The sequence below is a fragment of the Phoxinus phoxinus genome, assembly GCF_949152265.1.
Source record: "Phoxinus phoxinus genome assembly, chromosome: 16".
Classification (NCBI taxonomy): Eukaryota; Metazoa; Chordata; class Actinopteri; order Cypriniformes; family Leuciscidae; genus Phoxinus; species Phoxinus phoxinus.
The window spans coordinates 32,012,816-32,035,159 of record NC_136891.1 but is presented as its reverse complement, the minus strand read 5'-3'; the positions used below and the strand labels follow the sequence as shown (position 1 = coordinate 32,035,159).

The following is a 22,344-nucleotide window of genomic DNA, read 5'->3' as shown; positions in this document are numbered from 1 at the left end:
TGCAGTAATAGCATGCTTTAGCACTTAGCTAATGTTTGCTAGCATGTTTTAGCATGTTTCTAGTATGGTGTTAACATGTTTAACACTTGCTGGCAATTTTGTATATGTTATTAGGAGTCCAAAACGGTGTTAAACATGTCACTTCCTGTTGCCAGCAGGTGGCGCTATGACTGTAACTGAATTTGAGCATGGTCATGTGTTCAGGACAGAACGCTTATCAAACGTGTGAAGTTTGGGGCTGATTGGACATTGTTTGCCTTAGTTACAGCAACTTCCTGTTTCATGGCGAAACATCAAAATTTGTCAGGCCGCCGAGGACACGCCCTTCGACGAAAACTCTAGATCTTCGCAATTTAACGTCGCAAAGGCCTTAAGATTACACTCACCAAATTTGAAGATGATCAGATTAAAACTGTAGGAGGAGTTCGTTAAAGTACGAGGCCTGAAAATGGCAAAAACTGCACAAAAATCAGAGAGGAAGTTCAAAATGGCTGACTTCCTGTTGTGTTTAAGGCTATGCTCCAAGAGACTTTTTTGTAGGTATTGGGTCATTACATGTATGTACCGAATTTCGTACACGTACGTGAAACGTAGCGGGAGGCGCACTCCGTTGAACCTTTATAGGTGGCGCTATCGAGCCATTTTACCCCGCCCAATTCTGAAACGCATATCAGATGTCAATTTTCGCCAGTTCTGACGCGTGTGCAAATTTTCGTGAGTTTTCGTGCATGTTTAGGCCCTCAAAAATGCGATCAAATGCGGAAAATAATAATAATAATAATAATAATAATAATAATAATAATAATAATAAACAGAGCAATTCCAATAGTGTCCTCGCACCATCGGTGCTCGGGCCCTAAATATGAAAAAATGTGTGTGTTTTGAGGCATGATCTAGCAGGGGAAATGACTGCTAGCCTGTTGGCACACAAGAGCTGCGCTGAGTCCAGTGACTGCAGTTCAGAGTTGGCCGCCAGAGAGCGCTGTTACCCCAGACTTTAATCCAGAGTCCCAGTACCTTTACGACCGTGAATGTGACGCGTGTAAATTACTTGGCATTATGCCCTGTCATAGGCAAGCATTCATATAAAATCAGCATAAAGTAGGCCTATATATTAAAATGCTATGTTATTCACTTGCATATTTCTCATATTTAAGATGCAGTCATTAATGTCTGTTTGAATGTCAATTTATTCCAATAATTTGTCCTTTATTTTATTGTAAGAGTTGACTGAATAAACCTGTAGCTCGCCTATTTTATTTTATTTAATTTAGATTAGGCCTACTACTGTTTAATTTTTGTGTGTGTTACCCGTCACATTTTTTAATGGTGTGTAGGCTAATAACGCTGTATAGATTATGTAGCCAAATTATACCAATTTCAATAGGTCTAACTTTGAAATTGAAAACAAAATATTATGAAATTTTATATTTTACATGTCATTATTATTTGTTAGTTTCATTATTTTATTTTTGTCACCTTATTATCGAGTTTCCTCTCTTTTCTCTTCTTTTTTTATTTTCCTGCACTTTTTTTTAATTAATGCTTTTACAATATTATAGCCTATATGTTATGTAAAATAATTATGGCAATTAAGTACCTCTAAAATTGATAATGATTCATTTTCAGCTACCAAAGTACATTAGAAATACAGCAGAAATAACATTATTTATTCATGGTCGTACAGGCATACATAGCTAATCTTTATCAAAGTATACAGTCTTGGCTTTAATTAAGCAAAAAAAAAAAAAAAAAAGCAAAAAAAAAGAAGAAGCTTATACAGCATCATTCCATCTCACATTCACCTGATTTTAAGACACGTTTAATATTGCAGCATGGAGAGTATTTTTGCATGCTGACTTAACCCCCCATATTTTCCGATTGCCCGGAAGATCGCAGGTGATGCAGATGCGCTCGTCCTCGTGGTGGCATTGAGGCACTGAGTGACAGCAGCGGCAGTGGGCTTGCCCGCTCTCCCTTATATGGCTGTGGATGGAGCGCTATGCTAATATCGGCAGGACAGGAGAAGCACCGCTCCGCTGCCCGCTGTCAGTGGTGGCTTTCGGAGTCTAGGCAGGCTCTTCTACAGCCATGGCCGAAGGTGGTGAAGGGGAAGATGAGGTCCAGTTCTTACGAACTGTAAGTAAAAACACGGTCTTTTTTTTTGCAAATGCAATATTGCATTTTTTTATGCCAGTTTTTTTTGGCGCATTGTTGATGATTTATTACGATAAAGACAGTGTAATGCTGAGGCATCAAAAATGTTGGCTTGTTCTCCGGGTTTAAAGCAACGCGGTTGGGCTTTTCTCAGTGGTCATATTGATTTATTTTCCGTCCTTATGGATATGATAGCAAGGTGTCATGTTAGCAGCTATATAAAGTATTATTCCTTTTTTGGAACTTGAGTCAGGTGCGAGTTTTCTCTCGCGACGCACCTGTAGTCAACGCGCGTGAATGGGAATTCAATGAGCATCAGGCAGGTGCAAGGAGACATTTATGCCACTTTAATTTTTAGCGAGAGTGAGATGTGCATGTCTGTCTAAGAAGATATAAATATGTGTTTTGATGTGTTGTAATTGTCTGGGTGCGCGATTACTAAATGAATCCATTTGGCGCTTGTGCACTGCTTGTCGAGCTTAATTCTGCAGTATTTTTCATTCCATAAAGAAGTGCTTCTGTTTGTGTGTTCTCTCGCATACGATTACATTTGATACGATCCTCTCATCTTCTTTAGGACTTTTCTATTTCTGTGGTTCAACGCAGATGGGTTACAGATGCCATGACGCATGGCAGTTACCTGTGTAAACGATAGGATAGGATTCTGTGGTGTGAATTACTTGTCACACTTTGTTAGTTAGTTATGAAAATGAAAAGGCGGTTGAGTATAGGTGTCTTGAGGACTGCCTAGTATACTTTAGAGGTTGTTACATATAGGCTACACTCATAATTGTCTTCTTTATTATCATTTTCTGCACTAAACCTGTTTGGGCAAAAGAGATTTTAAATCACAAAGATCCGAAACTTGTTGTGATAGTCACACAAATCCCTACTCAGGCATACAAGTGTAGGTATCACCGTGTGTCCCATTTTGTGTTCTGTACTTCTACGCCATTTTGCAGTATAGCACGAATAGCATTTTCACATTTGATAAGTTTGACTTGAGATGACACTGCCTTTCTAAAACCCACACACTCTGCCATAGTATAAATTGTTTATAGTGTAAATGAGCAGTGAATAGTACATGGTTTGCGGTGCAATTCATGATATCTTTGTCCGTTTATAATTTTTTACAGCATATTCTAAAAAATGTACTTTTCAATTTCAGCAACTAATATCTTAAATTGTGGACTGCTGCTCATTATAAAATTTGACATATAAGGTGTCTAGATCAGGGAATTTTACCAACCGTTGTGATAACCATTCACGAGGCTAAGCTAATTTATATTTTTGCAAATTGCAACAGAACCCTTCTGTCCATAAATCTAAATCCATTTCTGCAAGAAAAAAAATCTTTAAAAAACAAACTTTTCTCATTCTAGGCTGTTCGTCTGATCGACACAAATAATAAAGTTACCTACAGATGCTTTTGACATAAGAGCTTTGGTTCATTTATTAATTTAGCAGATATGGACTGATACTTTTTTGAGAGAATTTGGCCCATAATTAATGATTGGCTTGATGATAGCATAATGGCATAATGCCATTGGCATTGGCCGATGGCATAATGAATGAAAGGGTGTCTTGTGAGAACAATGTCAACATTTCCAAACTTCACACTAGACATGGACAAACGGGCATTCTGAGAGTACTTGCCAAATTGCTATATTTTGACATTAGAACAGTTTCTGATGTGGCTTTGGTAATGTTCCTGAATGAGAGTCCTGCAGGGACACAGCATTCATGAAATAGTACATTAGGAGTAACCTATTAAGACAAGTCACCGTTTAGGTTAGGACACAGTGCTTTAAATAATGCATTTATGCATGTATATAGCCTAGCCTACTATATACGTGTTAGCATTGTTGATATTTATCATCTATCATTTGCATATGCAACATCAATCAAATCCATCACGCCAATTTATTGCAGTGTGTTATAGCATCTTGCATTACGCAGGTGTGTGACATCTCACTTCCCTGCTAAAGCGTTAAAGTGAGAACTCTGGCAGTGAAGGTTACAATCTCACTAAATAGGGGACATTAATGCCCTCTAGATGTCTGTGAAAGGTGCCCCAATTCTGTCTTTGCTGTTGGTTGGCGGTGTGCACACTGCACACAAAATAGCCGCGGGTTTTCACACGCCAGTTGCTGGTCATTTTATGCATCAGGATTCAGGATGTAATCCCTTCTCTTTAGCTTATTTTTGCTAGCGAATAGTTTGCTCAGACAATCAATGCAATTTACTCTGACTGAATGACATCAATAATTGGCAGCATATAGTTTGGTTAAGCTATAATAAATAAGTGGAGATTAATTTCTCAGGGGAAAACATTATTACTATAAATTAAATAGTAAAAACAGAAAGATACAATCAATCAAAAGCAGTTTCATAGGGTGTCCACAGGTTACCCAAACTCAGAGTTTCTCTTAAAGGGATAGTTCACTTTGAAATTAAATGTTGGTATGTTTTATCTTACCTCAAGGGCATCCAAGATGTAGGTGTCTTTTTTTCCGCAGTAGTTTCAATTTTGATATTTTTAGGTCAAACCGTTCTTGTCTGGCAGTCATATCATGCAGGTCTATGGTCACTGTCTCAAAGAGCACCACAGAGTCCAAATTAAAACAATTCCCCATCGTCCAAATTAAACAATTCCCCATCGTAAGTACACATTGATGGCCTAAGACACGAAACGAGCGGTTTGTGTGAGAAAACGAACGGTATTTATATTGTTTTTACCTCTTGTAACACAGCCACGTCCAAGTGATCTGAGGGCGCGGGCGCTTCCTTCTGTGTGACGTGTGCGCAGACTGATGCATAGATATATACACACTAGATGTCGCATTAAAGATATTCGTTACAATGAACTGCCGTAGCCAAGGCACATATGACTGTCAGACAAGAACGGTTTGACCTAAAAATATCAAAATTGAAACTACTGCGGAAAAAAAGACACCTACATCTTGGATGCCCTTGAGGTAAGCTAAAACATACCAAAATTTAATTTCAAAGTGAACTATCCCTTTAAGAGAAATGGCAAGAAATTCATTGTCCAATGTTGGCCAAATGAGACTTGACAGTGTTGTTTGGGCACACTTCTATAAATCCAGATGTAGAGTTGGCCAGTACAGTAGCAGTGGGCTTATTTGGAGTTTATGTTGTTCTGGAAGCCTTCTGCATTCCAGGGTTTAAATTTAGCCTCTTAAAAGTTAATACTTCCACCGCACATACACACACAGTTCTCAGGCTCTATCTCTACAGGTCATTGCATCAGCCAGTTTAACAAGCCAGGCCACTGATGTTTCAACACTGTTTTTATTTGCACAGTATCGTATTTTAAAGTCAACAACTACCACGACATGTGCTAAGATATTAAAAAAATATTGCGAAGAGTACCGCAAACCTGGATTAGTATACCATATCATCACCTTACTGCTACATGGCGCACTGGAATACTTGATTCTGATTGGTCAATCGTGGCATGGAGTGGTTGAATATCTTTGTATAATGATGGCTACACTATAATCTATCAGCTATAAAGTGTACATTTGACCCGTCTCCATTTCAGAATATTACACCACATTCGCTTTCTGCAACTACAGTAAAATGGCCTTGGAGTACTTCAGCTTCAAATAATACATTTATGTTAATTTGTTAGCAAAAAATGAACAGAACAGCAGTTTCTTTCCCTTTCCTTTCTCTCCGTTTGGCCTAAAACACTGTTCGTGGAATCGTGGTAATCCAGTTTGAAATGTTGAATACACACACAAAGGTTTCCTTTGCAGCGTTCTCTCTGTATTTACGATTCTTTCAAGCCTTTAGCCACTGCCTACAACGTGCTGGATCCTTCACTGAAAACCGAAAGTAACTCTCCCGTTAAATGTTTACTCTTTTAAAGCTACAATATGTAAGATTTTTGTAATAAAGTATCCAAAAATCACTTGCACAGTGATATATTTTCTGCAGTTTTGCTTCCAATATCCCAAAAGAAAAATTCCAATTTTAAATAATGGCTCGTCCCTGTTCACTTGTCGCCTGCAATGACGTAATATCCGCGCTATCCCTGGTTTCCGCTCGTACTGCCATAGTAACCATGGCGACAGACGTGGACAACTTCGTAACGTCTAGTGGCACGCTCCCGCTTTTATTGTTTCGTTCAAACATTATGGATCATGGCAAGCAGACTTTGGGACAAAAGGAGAACTAAAACGAGGATCAATATCAGCGTGGCGTTTCCGAGATGCCGAGAGCTCCACGTCCGCAACAAACTTCGACTTCGCCACTCTTGCATGTACTTTATTAGACAGGTGAGCATAAATGTACATAAAACGAATCAATGTAATATAGCTCAACATGATGAGTATGATCTGTTATTCTAATGTTGATCTAGTGTACTGCTAGTCTCATGCGGACAAACTAACACATAGAATAACATTATAACTTTCACCACACTCAAATGCAGTTTAGTGTGATAGTGTAGAGCGAGTGAGACAGCGCTGCGTTACCTCACAAGTTTCATCCGTCCAATAAACTGACCTGTGTGAGTATTAATTCAGCACTTGCGTTCGGTAGAATGAAATGTCCTTATTCCTTTATATCCGCGGGACTCGCGTGTGGCGCTGATATCTGTCTCTCATTAGCAATCGCGCCCTGCTTCATACCACAGTCATGTTAAAAACATCAATGTATTCACTCATCCATAAACATTATTAGATCCTTCGGCATGACGACAAGTTCCTTAATTCCTTATGCGTCATCAACCTACGCCTTTGTTATTGTAAGAGGTTAGCGACCCCTAGCGGCAAAATTACATATTAGCTTTCATTCTTACAACCAGGAACAATACAAGTCGACACCATTTTGACTAAAAGTTTGCTAAAAACGATCTCCTACTAATGCATGGCGGTATTTGACTCTGGTAAGCGTATCCATAGCAGACTGGTGGGAGTGGCCTTGGATGTCAACATGCCCAGTGCATTATGGGTATAGAAGTTTTCTTACCTATTTGGCAAATTTGGAGGAGAACAGCCTTTTTTCTCAAATTTTCTTTTAGTGAAGTATTTTTTTGCCTTTCTACTGTAGAGCAGCTAAGTTTTTGGCCATTTTGCCAGCGGTGAAGTACACCTTTATATCAATATGCCATTGCATAATAAAATGTTTTCCATATAAAACACAGTTGCCATTATTGTTTTGTTTAATAACCACAAATTTAACAGCATATTTTTACAAGGTAGCACAAATTCCCCCCCCATTTCTTTTCTTCAAATAAGTTTTGTTTTAGAAACATAACCTTTAATTTAAATTATTACATGGCTTGGTTGCTAAGTACAACAGACCGTTGCCATGAAAAACAGAGTGTTGCCATGGACGCAGGATTCTAACCGTAGAGACGGAACGGACTATTTTCTTCAGCGGAAGCCATATAAATCGTTTTTAAATCAATAAATTCATTTTTAAATCAATATTTTGTCAAATTATTGATTTATTTGGTAGGTAGCCATGTAATAAGCGGGATAATGTATAGCGAGTTGGTTGTTATAGCGAATACATTATCCCTTACCTAGTACATTTGCAGGACACCAGACTGTTTTGACAGCTCTTAGTGTGTATCTTTGATCAGCAATTGAGGTGGAGATTTTAAAGCATTTTGTGCTTATCTACTCCCACTATTCCACCATCACTGAGATTGTGCTGACTGAGTGTAGATAGCTTCGGCGACTATGAGTAATGAGCGGCGCCCTGGTAAAAGGTAAACCAAACCAGCTGAAATCTGCAGTATGTGAATTGAATTGTGTGTGCGACCCTGTGGTTTTTGTGTAAGACTCGTCTGCGGTCTATGAGCTTCATGTGGCAGCTTCAGCTCATTGAGCTTCCTTCAGATTAATTACCCAGACTGATGTCTCTGCTCTTATTCAGCCCTCTTGGTTTATCCCAAAGGGAACACGCCATCTGTGCTAAAGGACAACACAAGTGCTCAAGATTAAAAGTGTTTGTGTGGGTGTTTACTGTACCAACATTTGTAAAGCATGTTTAGTGTATAATTTATCTGAAAGGATTCCATCAGACTGGTGTATAGGTTGAGCTCGTTAACGATTCTTTGAATCCACTTCAGGCAATTAGCTATGCCAGGATTACACAAGAATTCAAAGTCAGCACATGTGTGGCATAGCTTTTGCTTGTCTGACACACAGGCCTCATAGCAGCGAGGCGGCCCCTGGAGCTGACAGCTTACTCAAGAGCACAACAGCATTGCTTAGACGAAGTACCCAAACAACTTCTTGATAGTTATAGATATGAATGAATATGCTGTCACTATTTATTCACCTTCATGTCGTTGCAAACCCTTATGACTTAAAATAATGCTTTGATTCAACACGGATGCATTAAATTGATCAAAAGTGGAGTAAAGACATTTCGAATTATTTCTTTTGAACTTTCTGTTCTTCAAAGAATCCTGAAAATGTATCATGGTTTCCACAAAAATACTAAGTAATAATAGTATTTTATTACTAAAATGATAAAATGCACAACTGTTTCAGCAATGAAATGTTTCTTGAATACCAGATTAGCATATTAGATTGATCATGTGACACTGAAGACTGAAGTAATGACTGCTGAAAAGTTCAGGTTCTCCATCACAGGAATAAATTACTTTTTAAAATATAATAAAAATGAAAAGTTTACCTTCTTGCCTGTATTACTTTAGTTTTCCGACAAATATCACGATTAAATGGTGGATAACATTGTAGGCTATCTATAATGTATTAGAAAATTACAAACATACCTCCGTGCTTGCCAAGTCTGTGCATGAAATCCGTTCTGCACTGTCCTCTTGTTCGTTAACATTGTCAGGGTCTGAATCGAGCTCGAATTGGTTTGAAATTGACGCCATCCTTATTCATATTTACACTAGAGCAGAACTTAGTTGTAGAAGGGCGGGACATTTCCCGAAAACACGGTAAGCATCAAGCATGAAAATATATTCGAGTACACCCCAAAAACAAAATCAAGACTTCGTAAAAGGGCATAATAGGACCCCTTTAAAATAAAGTGCACAAGTCGGATGGACTGCTTTTTTAATATTTTATGATGATTGCCATTTTTAACAGGTTTTAAAAGTTATCTCTGTCTACCGGCAGTCTTTCTGAATTAATTTGTTAGTGTCGATGAAGCTCACTCAGGCATGCATGCAAGCCACTTTCTATTGCGTGAGGCTATTTTTCCCAGCAGTGTGCATGCTAAGTTAGCTTAGGTTGCTGAGTAATGCAATTTGTAATTTGTCTGTTGTGGAATACACAGTTTTTGCTGTCTGTGACACTGAAGCTCGTCGCCCTGACCCAATCACATTTGTAGCAGTGCTAAACATCCCAGCATGCCTTCTGCTGTGTCACTCAAGGAAACATCTCTGTAAGGATGCATGACAGCACTGGTGAAAAGGCTTTTGCATTTTTAATCGACTTTCTATGAATGTCCTCTTGTTGTGTTATACCTGTTCTTCTGAACTTCGGATCTTATGTAAAGGAATCTGGATCTTCGAGAGTCTAATCACCAATACAAATGATCTACATCAGTTGTAGGACAAAGAAGAGAGTCACTTACAGTTGTAGTGTGTAAATATATTCTTCTTTGTGTATCCAGCCTCTTTAGTTATGTTTAGTTATGTGTGTGATTACTTATGCTAGAGAATTAAGAGTGAAAAAAACCCCCACATTAACTGCATTAATTGCACAAAACAACTCTATTTTTGATTAATTAATCATTTCTTTGAGCATGTCTCATTTTAAAGTGTGAAAAGACATTAAATTAGAATCATTCATCCATAGTTAGACATGGATTTAATACAGCATAAAGCAAATCTTGAGCACAGTGCTACAGTATCAGAGTTTCTCAGTATCGGATAGCCAGGAGGTCTGTGGAAAATTTCTGAATTGAGAATAAAAAAACTCACGACAAGTAATATGATTACAGAGTGCATATATAGTGACAGTCCATTTTTGGGGTTCTCAGAGTATATATTTTTCCTTTTTTTTCATCATCAATCATCATATAGAACTACTGCCTTTCACTGAATTTAAATGGAAAAATACTATTGATAAAAATAAATGTTGTGTTCTGGGGTGCATTTTCCAAAAGCATCAAAAGCAACTATAGTTGCAAGTTTCGTTGTTAACAGCATAGCTCAAGAGTTGTTGTTTCCCGAAACCATCGTTCCAAGAAACATTCGCAAACAGCGAAACAAAGTTGTGTGGTTGGAACGACAGCTCTCGTCCTGAAGCCTACTGTCCTGTTTGCATGACATGTGGACTTAAAGGTGTCATCGGATGCCCATTTTCCACAAGTTGGTATGATTCTTTATGGTCTTCATGTTAAGTTTGTAACATACTTTGGTTAAAGTTCCTCAATGGTTGTGTAAAACAGCCTTTTTACCTCCTCAAAAACAGCTCTGTTCACCATGACCCGTTTCAGTGCATGTCTCTTTAAATGATAATGAGCAACTGCTCACCCCACGCCTCTCTTCCATGGGGGGTGTCACACAAGACAGGTAAAAAAAAAAAGGATTGAATGGATTTTTTTCATTGTATGGTGGTTGTGTCCACACACTGCAAAGACACATTTATATGCAAACACCATATAAAAGAGAATTTTGCATCCGATGACCCCTTTAATAAATCCTTATCTTGAGCAAAATAAGCAAGCTGACATTCAGTGCAATCAATATCTTTTATTTCTAATATGTATAAAAATGTTATTCACGTCTTTTAGTTTGTCAAAAGATTTAAAGCACCGTTTTTGAAGAGTGGACATGTCCGTACGTGCTCCAGTTCGTAAGAATAATGAGCCTATGTTTGAATCTGGAAAAGAAGTAAAATAACTGAGAAAAATGAGAATTAGTCCTCCATGTCCATAATTTATAGCAAAACAATCTGGCATTAATTTGAACTCAAACGGATTAATAAAAAAAAAGTTATTACTCCACACTCCACCGTGACATCATTAGCCAACGTAGTTGAACGACAAATTTTCGACGGTTTCTGGAAACAGTCGTGACAAGCTAGTTGATTTCTGCAGCGTACTATGGTACTTAAACAGTTAGTTATGTCATTGTATGGGAAACGCACCCCTGATCGGTAGATCTTGTTTTATGTTTGTTGGTAGTTTAGTACTTTAGTAGTAGCTAATTTGACAATTTATCATGAATTATAAAAAAATGTTAAAGTAAAATTTTTGGGGCTATTGCCCTCTCCTGAAGGTGTGTCTGTGAACAGTATTTGGCAATGAATTTGAGTTAAGGAATAATACTTCAGATGATTAAACCAATCTCAAATTGTTATGCTGACAATATATTAAAATGCATTCAATTAGAAGAATTTGAAGAGTTTGAACCCCATTGTACACACAATGGGTCTCATTCATGAAACATTCGTAAATATACGAGTAAATATGTGAGTGATTTGCGCGTAAAGAGACCTTCCCGAAAACTCTTATCCTGATTCACAAATATTTAGTAAACGTCAGATGTGATAGTGAAATATGTGTGTGTGTTAATGAATTCCAATCAGTCGTAAATGGGACGCGCGTGCACGCTCATTCTCAATTACCATAAATCCCGCCCATTAAATCCGACTGACAACTATATATGGGTATCATATTATGACACCAAACGAAGGATTTCAACATGTCTTCTCAAAAGCGAATGAAAAAGAAAAATGTCTCATTATCAGATAATATTTTATTATCAGAAGTTCATTCAAAACGTGAACATAGTGGCGTATCAGGTCCTAAAAAAAAGGATGCTTGGCAGCATATTACAGATGCAGTTAATGGAGTTTCATCTGTTAATCGAACAGCCCCAGAAGTGAAAAGAAAATGGTTCGACATGAAGCTCGACTGCAAAAAACGAATTAGTTCACTTCGAAAAAATATAGCCCAGCCTTGTTGAAAGCAATTAATTATTTGATTAAAGTGTTCCGTCTGCAGATGCTATCACTGGCTCTCATAATAAAAGTAAAAAGAAAAACCATATGTAATTACTATATATAGTCTTTTTTCAAAATGCTGTGTAAATATGTACCCGATTAAGGTGAATTAAAATGCAGCCTTTTTATGAGCAAAACGTTTGGATGTTAAACGCACTATTTACGCGTGGCTGGGAGCAGGTGTAGATTTCTTTCGTACCAACTAACATTTGGAAAATACAAACATTTTAATGAATCCGAAAATTTACGCCAGAACCACTTTACACACGATTTACACAAAAATTAGTTCTGCTCGTGTTTCATGAATGAGACCCATTGATTTATGATGTGTTCGAGACACCGAAACCTCAAATCCCCCTCTCTGAACCTAATGGGTGGAGCTTGACCTAGTCCAGCTCCACCTCTGTGGACCTAATGGGTGGAGTTATGTTTAACGACCCAGTGAGGGGGAGCTAGACGTCAAGCTCTGCAGTGAACAGCCTTTCCATCTTTCAGATAACTGAAGAAGTCTACAGTGTTCAAGACTTTGGCTGACTGAGCATGTGCGTACATTTCAAAATAGCATTGTGGGAGGGGCGGCGCTGTGTATTCACCTTTTCTCAAGTTCATGTCAGTCGCAGGGCCGGGTGAGTTGTAAGAATTTATTTGGCACCAGAGCACATCAGGACCTCTCAAGTTACAGCCCCTGAAGTCTTCAGGCCACACACCCACACCTGTTCATGTCCTTAAAGACACACACTGAGTATGGTGGAGGAGGGGGGAGGGATCTGTATATCTCTGCTGCACCTGTGTTTAAACTCACAAGCATGAATAGTTGGTCAGTAAGGTGCAGATTGGCTTGGCAGATGGTACAGGAAGTCAGGCGTATGGAATATGGATGCATAACAGAGAGTTTGGAGAGTTCTGGTATCTGGTACTTGCCCTTGTGATTTGGAGCAGACGCACCCCACCCCCCACCCCCCCAGCATCCTTAAACACGCAACACCCCTATAGATAGACTGTGACTCTGCCCCTTAGCTGTTTTGCAGATGGCTTTGCGGCTTTCCCCTGGATCACTTTGCTGCAGATTCACCAGATTCCTTGGCAGGGGATCTAGGTGGGACTTAAGAAAGGGAAGATCTCCTCTTTTAGATAAAGACCACTCGACTGCATTAGGCAGATAACGCTGTATTGTAAATACTGCATACATCTGTATAGGTACACCATCTGTATTATACTAATGCTGTTAATCAGAATGAGCTTTTATTGCCAAAAGTCAAACATAAAATATGTATAAAATAAAGTAGCCTAAATAGAATATAGAAATACCCAAAGCACAGATAAACGTAACATATATAGGCTACATAAATCTTCAATAGATGTGCAAAGGGAAAAGTAGTGCACAGAATTTGTGATAATATGCATGCATGTACATTTTTAAAAATATGACTGGATTTTGCATATTGAGATGTGTTGCACGGTACTATTGCACATTATATTATGCAGAGTGGTAAAGGAATAGAAAATTGTCCTAACCTTCATGTTACAATCTTGTTTGACATTATTTCCTCTGTGTGTATGTATACAGAAGTATACAAAATGATATATTTTGAAGAATGTTTCAACTGTTTTTCTCTAGACCTTGAAAGTTAGTGATCCAAAACAACACTGGACCTCATTGGCTTTTATTTGATAAAAAATATTTTTTTGTTGGGTTGGTATGATTTTTACAAATGTTTTTGAAAGATGTCAAGTCATCAGGCTCGATTGATCTATAGAGTATTGTATAGTTTAAAGACAAGACTGATAATTTATTTTGTCTGTAGAAAAGCAAGCACTGAAAATATACTTTTCAGGTTATAATGAGGAGCAAAATTGGATTAGAACGATTTGGAAATTGCTGGCAATTTGTTTGTCAATCCTGTATTAGCTTCAGTTCAGATCCAGTACACACATTTCAGCTCCATTTAGAAAGTGTACTCAGTCCAAACAAATTTGCTTAGAATATCAGTGTGCCTCAGACACCAAATCTGCTCTGTGGTGCGCTCTCCGTTACAGTGAGATCACAAAATAATATGTATCCCCACTCCCAGTTATGATATTCTTCAGCTGATATGCAGTAGCAATCATTGTAATATGCTGATTTAGTGCTCTAGAAACATTTCTTATTAATACCAATGTTGAAAACAGTTGAGCTGCTTAATATTTTTGTGGAAACTGCAATGCATACTTTTTTTTTTAAAGATTCTTTGATACATTTTCTTTTTTAAAACAAAAACATTTTGTAACATTAAAAATGTCTCTTCTGTCACATTTGATAAATCGAATGCATCCTTGCTCCTTTTTGTTTTTAAATGGGGAATGGTGGGTAATGTTATACTAGGCTTATTTGTTTACATCAAATGTTGGTTTGGCATCTGAATTATTTTACTAGGCGCTCCCACTGCTTTACTGTCAGAGTTTTAGCATAGCTTAGACAGCGGCGTTTGACAGCCCAATTTAATTAGCATAACTCAAGCCCAAATATACACAGGTTATTATCTGTCTATTCAGAATTCTGGAAATTCCTGCTAGCTCTAATCATATTAGCACATCCTGAACCTGATGAATGAAATATAAAAATGAACTGTGTTAAAGAATTGTTACTGCTCTGATGGTGTTCATCAGAACCATGGCAACCATCGGCTAGGAATCTAGGATTAATGTGATACGTGAGCTGGCACACAAGAAAAGCACCGGGTTGAAAACAAATGAGACAGAAATCAATATATTCATCCTGAGAGAGAATGAGGATGTACAGAGATTCATTGTGGATTCTAATGACATAAGTGTCTCCACTCTTCTTCCTTTCCTTCAGTGACAACTTTGAGATAATTTAGCTGTTGTTACATCAATACAATTTATTTAAATACAGTATTAACTTATTTATGATTTGACATGATATGCCTTTCAATTACATTTATTTTTCAGGAATTTGAAACATTATCTCTTTCTATTTTTTCTATTTTATTTTATAATTCATATATTTGGCTTTTGATAACTATTTTAGCAAACAATATTGCTGCTGATTGATCATTGTGTAAGTAAAGTGCAATTTTTTTAATATATATTTTTGTAATATGGAATTAACTATAAGTAAATGATTCCTAGTCATTCCTCGAAAAGTGTAAAATGTAATGGTTATATTTTGTTTTATTGGTTTTCCCTGTCTTCCTGCCCATCTGTGTTCCTAGTTAGTATCATCGGTTGTTGATTAGCTCTACATCTATTCTGTTTTACTTTGATTACCCCATCTGTGAATTTAAACCCTTAGTTCTGTCTTTTCATTTTTGAGGACACCAAGGATTTTTTAGACCTAGCAAACTTTCCAGACCGCTCTCCGTGCGTGTTTTTCAGGACCAGCCTGAACGAACGCACAAAGGCCACGTCTGCCTGGTGATGGTCCTTGGGGAAATTTCACCACGTTTGTGAATTGGGTGCTGGTGAACAATGGTTCGGCGTTCACCATCTGCCCTGCTGTGAAGGACATCACCAGCCCCACTCTGGACCCAGAGCCCAGCCAGCCACCTTCTAAACCCTGCATGGAGCGTACACCAAGTCTCCTGCATCTCCAGTGATCCCACCAAGCCTCCCTCTCCCACCTCCTCTGCCTATAACAGCCAGTTCCTCTGCCCCATCTCTGCTGTTTCCATTCAGTCCCTTGGCTCCTCCTCTGACTCCACTTTGCTGTGGGAATCTGCCTCGGGTCTTCCAGTCTCCAGCTCTGCCTTGTCAAGAGGATCCGCTGGCTCCGCCTCCAGCCACTGAGCCCGTCACTCCACCTCGGCTCGTCAACCAGTCGGCTCCACCTTGGCTCCTCCCTCCCTCGGCTCCACCTTGGCTCCTCCCTTCCTTTGGCCCCACCTGGGACCACCGTCCTTACGGATCCACCATGGTCAGACATTGTTCTGCCTGTGCCACGGACTTCCGGGCCTTCAGCTGCGCTTTGTCCCTCCACCTCTTTGGCTCCATCAGGCTTTGCCCTCCCTCCGGCTCCGTCCTGGTCCCCAGTCCCATCGGCTCCGCCTCATTCCTCTGACACTCTGACTCCACCTTGGACACTCGTCGTTGCAGCTCTGCCTCGATCGCCTGATCATGATCCCTGATCTCTCCGATCGCTTGGTCTCATTGGCTCTTCGACTCCACCTGGGTCTCCACCTCCATCGGCCCCTTCGCCGTCTGTCGTCCCCCTTGGTTAAACCTGCCAAGTCTCCACCACGGCACCTCCCTCTTTCAAATCTACAGTGGGGCTTAGCCCTGGCTGTGGTCTGGGTCTCCACCTGGCTCCTCCTGCTCCTGGCTCCTTCTTCTCCTGGTTCCCCCCAACTTCAACGCCTTCCTGGTTTCTCCTGACGGCATTTTCTGTTCACTGTCCTTCACCAGCTCCACTTCCGGCTCCAGAGCCCCACCCTTCCTCCTCTGTTGGACTTTTTTTTCTTTGTTTAAAGTTTAAAAGGTGGTTATGTTCGGTTTTATTGTCTTTGTGTCAATTTTCCTTGTCTTCCTGCCCGTCTGTTCCTACTTAGTCTCCTTGGTTGTGTCAATTAGCTCTAATCACTAATCACTGGTTAATTACTCTGTCGGTGTATTTAAACACTTAGTTCTGTTTGGCTAACCAATGGTAGGCAGGGGGAGTGGCCAGGAAACTTGTTTGAAAATAACATTAAAAAACAAACATTTTGCAGTTCTGCTTGGTGATTCTGGTTTCACAGAAATGCCACACCTCAGCTTTAAAGGTGCAGTAAGCTATTTCTGAGAAACACAGTTGATATTTGAAATAGAGACCCAAACAAACACACCCCTACCCAAAAGAAACACAGCCCTCCCTTCATTGCTCCACCCACAAAACAACAATACGCTATGCAACACAGGCAACCACTAACAGCTGGCGCATCAGACAGCTTCCACAAGTATGGATGAATCAGCTTTGATTTAACAACAACAACAACAGCATACAAAAGCAAAATCTTGGTTCTGTGAAACATAGCGAAACCAAAGTTACTAATGTATCGAGCAGACACAAATCAATCTCTGTGTCTGTTTTCAGGTCCTCCTGCTTTCAAACGTCTCTCCAGCGCTGGAAAGCTTTTCCAATATTAACGGGGGTCTTAGCTCTTGCCCTTCTTCTTCCAATTATATTCATCAGACCATTTCCTCTTTGGTAGTATGTCACCCATCTCTCTTTTTACAATCTTTCTGCAAATGACCCTCTTGCTCGCTCTCTCTCTCCTCCCCGATCATGAGTGGATATTGCTGAATGTTTACAAGAGTGTTTTGGTGCTCAAATCGATCCACAGTTTTTTTTCCCCTATTTACGCAGCCAGGACTATGCACAAAAAACAATATTATTTTTCAACACACACACAGAACAGACATCTAGCAAATATTCGCAAAATTGTTTGTTTTGGTGTTGATTCAACAGCGTTTCTCAGAAATCGCTTTCTGCATCTTTGTTGTGTCAAGCTCTTGGGACTACTTGGAGTAAAAGTATTTTGAGGGTTTTGCTTTTAAGCATAAGTTTAATTTATTGTTTTTGTTCTGGCAGGAAGATGAGGTGGTGCTGCAGTGTGTCGCCGCCATTCAGAAGGAGAATCGCAAATTCTGCCTTTCCGCAGAGGGACTCGGCAACCGCCTGTGTTATCTAGAGGCCACATCAGAGGCGAAGGTAATGCTTCAACTAATCACTGCTTCAATATGCCTGAACCTCTCCACACCAACCACAATGCAGATCGAACCAAAGCAAATTATGAAAAACAGAAATCTTTTTTAATGGTTTAATGCAGGGGTGTCCAATCCTGCTCCTGGAGGGCCACTGTCCTGCAAAGTTTACTTCCAACCCCAATTAAACACACATGGAGCAACTAATCAAAGTCTTATGCATGCTAGAAGAAACTTCCAGACAGGAGTGTTGAGGCACGCGGGAGCTAAACTCTGCAGGACAGTGGACACCCCTGGTTTAATGGTTAGACAATGGTTTAATGTTTTTTTAATAGATAACTACAATGTACAAGTGCATAATGTTAGAATTACACAATCTGATTTGCTTTAGGCATGCAGATTAAGAAATACTTTAAATAATGTTCCTCTTTATGTTGAGAGAAAATGTCATGGTTAAAAATATATGTAGAGTAAAGTAGGGAGACTTATATTTGCCTTTGATATGTTGTCCTCTAGCAATACATCAAATTAATGGGAAGAGATTCATGTAGTTGAAAACCATGGCAACAGCAATTGATCCTAGTGCTCTGCGTCTGCACCATATTTTCTATGCATCAGGAGGCAAGGCAGTAGAAGATGTGTGGGCATCTCTATGGTTATGTGCAGTGTCTACTGGGCCTGACCTTGTTCATACATTGAAAAAAATGGAGGTGGATGATAATGATCTTTCCATTTTTTATATAAAGTATTGGTCTTCTTCATGCATATCAATAAATTGACCAGTTATGAAACGGAAAACCCTCAGTGACACTGACACATCTGCTGTAATTGCCTGAGTGACACTGTCAGCCTTCACCATCATGCTTTACAATCACCCTGGTCTCTCACATATTTGTTTAAGCCCATAAATTAAGGTAATTTATTTTTATTGTTAGGTGTTCGCAGTTTATATATATATATATATATATTGTCGTTTATGGCTACAGATGACTTTTCTCAGAGGCATCTGTCACTCTACTTAGCACATTCTCCCTTCTCACATATCATATTTAGACCCTAGAGTTCATAGGTCACCATAATTCATGGCTTAATTTCTCCATGCAGAGTGTGTAAGGGTTTATAAAGTATACGTTCAGTAAGACCGTACATGATTCAGACTGCAGTTATCAGAAGGTGACAGAATGTTCACTTTCTCAGGATAGCTGAACTAGACCGTCAAGGCGCTTTAAATAGCAGGCTGATAAACAGATGCAGGGTGGGATACGACTTCTCTAGACAGAGGGTGGAGTTCACCACTTGCCCACGTAAATCCTCGCTGGCTTCTCAAGCTAATCCTAATGAACACATATCAAAAACAAAACGTCTATTGAGGCCTAATGAAATGCTTTCATTTGTAAACATAGCCACTCAACCAGTTATATGACTTTATTCATAATCAAAAGTAAGTAAAAACACACACAGTATCTTTCTCTCTTCACAGTATTTTCCTCCTGACCTATGCATCTGTAACTTTGTGCTGGAGCAGTCGCTCTCGGTGCGGGCGCTACAGGAGATGCTCGCCGGGCAGAACGGTGAAGGAGTAAGTAAACAAATCACAGTGATTACAGGGTTACTATACTGAATATACAGTATCTCAGCCTTTATAGTAAGAATCCTTTAAAACCCTTTGAGTACTTTTGAGTATATTTACCATGTTAATCGGAAAGTATAATGGTGCTGAAAATGCATCTTGAAGTTAAATAAAAGTATCATTTGTGAGGCCCCATTAACATTGATGAGCAAATGCTAAATTTAGTGACGGTAGAACCACTTATTATGTTTGTACATCAATACACTGCATTTTTATATAGACAATAACTGTGTTTTAAAAGCAACAGCAAAGAAAGTCATGAAAAGTTATAGTAGCTGGGAAATTATATACACTACCAATCAAAAGACTGGGGTCAGTAAGATTTTATTTTTGTCAATTTTGATTTCATGCTGGCTTTTAGCAGCACAAAAATATTTTCAACATTGATAATAATAAGAAATGTTTCTTAAGCACCAAATCAGGATTTCTGAAGGATCATGTGACACTGAAGACTGGAGTAATGATGCTGAAAATTCAGCTTTGACATCACAGGAATAAATTACATTTTTAAAATATATTAACATAGAAAACTGTTATTTTTAATTGTACTAATATTTCATAATATTGCTGTTTTGACTAGTTTTTTTTTTTAACAAATAAATGCAGTCTGAGCATAAGAGTCTTCTTTCAGAAACATGAAAAAAATCTTACCGACCCCAAACTTTAGTTTTATATTGCCAAAACGATCCCATTAGCTGTAGTTCTTCTGTGTGACGTATAGGGTAAGTAATCCTGAGTGATGACATTGATATTGTGAAGTACTGACCACAGATAAATCACAACTACAATTCACACTGACAGCTTTGATTTGGAGAGTTTTATGAATTGGTCCTCCGTCCTTCGATGCCAGAAATTACTTTATATTTTTAATATGATAATAATGCAAATCCATTATCCCTTAATCATTTAAACACCCACTTACTAACAAATGCAGGTGAGGTATGTATTGTCATGGATAAAATACTGCCATCCTTTTAATGCCTAGTGTCGTACCTCACCTTTTCATAGACTAATTACACCGCTCCACATGTCTGCTTTCAGTAGAAGGTGAAATTAAATGTTTTTTTATATATATATTTTTATTTATTTATAGAATGACTTCACAAATATACATTTTATTTAAGTTATTTACAGTGTTTTGCTCATGGGTTGCCTCATCGTTTGGCAACATTCAGTTTATCATATCCATGTATCCAACCAATATCAATACTTGACTTTTACTTCTTTAAAAAAATCAGTAGCAAGAGTGGGTATAATTAATGAATTGGGTTTTTGCTGAGACATAATGAACTGAATGTGCTGAAGTGGCGAGGGTTTTCCAACTGCCTTCTTTAATCATATCTGTATCTTTGTTCATCATTGCAAGAATCCTGATCATGAGCGATGGGTATGTTCACAATTTGTTGACCAACGAGTATGCATGAATGTTAATTATGCAAAAAAAATTTTAACTTACATAATTACACCTACTGCTCCTTTTGAGCATCCCAACCACGTCACGTGTCATTAACTGATTTTTAAGTGTGATTTAACTCATGACATAACCCTACTAATACAGTTCACAATGCTAACCCTGTCAGAGAATCAAGGTCTCTCTCCTTTATCTCAGACTCGTCTCCCCCTCTTCATTTTTATGTTATGATTGAGAGAGTGAAAATGTTCCTGTCGCACAAAGAATATAAATGAACTTGTCAAACCTAGTAGCTAGTGGCCAAGAATTATGCAAATCCCAAAATAAAATCTACTGGCTAAGCATGTTCTGCACAGGGCCATTTGAATGCTTTATTCGCCCTCCCCTCAGCACAAAATGGCATGCCCAATATTTTATTTCATGTTTATTTATTTTTTTACTGCAGCATTTTGAAATGAGATTGTCACAGCATATATTTTATTAGCTCAGTGCTGTCTATCTGTTGTGCTATCATTAATGTCTATAGGAGAGAGTTAGTTCTGTTGGAAAACCATTGTGCAGCAGAGTTTCTACATACAATACTTCACTATAAAGATTCCTATCGTGTCATTTATGTAATGAATTCAGTGTCTGATACACCAGTCGTGAGGAAACAATGCCTTTTTTTGTGTTGATTATTGGTAGTTTGACATGTGAACTGTTTCTTCCTGCATTTGGGCTCTAACACTGTCAAATTTCAGGAGTACCAATGACGAGGAAATGATCTGGAATGCTGATTCCAGAAAGAATGTGTCTTGATACATGGAATATTCCATGATTTTTCAGTCTTTTTATTAATTTTTTGGTTTCTTCTTTGTATGTATTTCTTCTTTTTCAGCCCAAAAATAGTATATCATGCTACTTTATAATACTCTACCGTTCAAAGTTTAAAGCCAGTAAGAATTTTTTTTAAAGAAATGAATCAGCAAGGATGCATTAAACTAATAATTATTAATATTAAATTAAAAGTGACATTAAAGACCTCTCTAAAAAATAAATCGATTTTAAATAAATGCTCTTCTATTGATCATTCTATTAATCAAACAATTCTGGAAAAAAATTATAATCACGTTTTCCACAAAAATATTAAGCAGCACAACTATTAGCAACATTGATAATAATAAGAAATGTTTATTGAGCATCAAATCAGGATATTAGAATGATTTCAGAAAGATCATGTGACACTGAAGACTGGAGTAATGATGCTGAAAATTCAGCTTTAACATCACAGGAATACATTTTAATGTTTATTTTAAAATGTATTAAAATAGAAAACAGTTGTTTTAAATGGTAATAATATGTATTATTGCTGTATTTTTATCAAATAAATGCAGCCTTGGTGAGCATTAAAGTTCATAACAAAACATCATAAAATCCCACCGACCCCAAACCTTTGAATGGTAGTGTATATTCATTTAACATTTATGCATCAAGATGGCTTCTTGACCTTTTTA

The 22,344-nt window shown here is 38.3% G+C and overlaps 1 protein-coding gene across 4 annotated transcripts in view; it reads left to right on the top strand.

Annotated features, from left to right (window-relative positions):
- The first annotated feature begins 2,017 nt into the window (after positions 1-2,017).
- Positions 2,018-22,344, top strand: part of ryr3 (ryanodine receptor 3) — a 90,075-nt gene continuing 69,748 nt past the window's right edge. For 2 of the 4 annotated variants that reach the window (XM_079583698.1, XM_079583697.1), the window contains exons 1-4: positions 2,018-2,139; positions 17,698-17,817; positions 19,291-19,389; positions 20,807-20,827. In XM_079583698.1, coding sequence (XP_079439824.1) covers positions 2,092-2,139; positions 17,698-17,817; positions 19,291-19,389; positions 20,807-20,827 — 288 coding nt within the window. In that variant the 5' untranslated portion in view covers positions 2,018-2,091. The remainder of the gene's footprint in view (positions 2,140-17,697; positions 17,818-19,290; positions 19,390-20,806; positions 20,828-22,344) is intronic. The other 2 variants (XM_079583699.1, XM_079583700.1) reach the window with 1 other exon arrangement.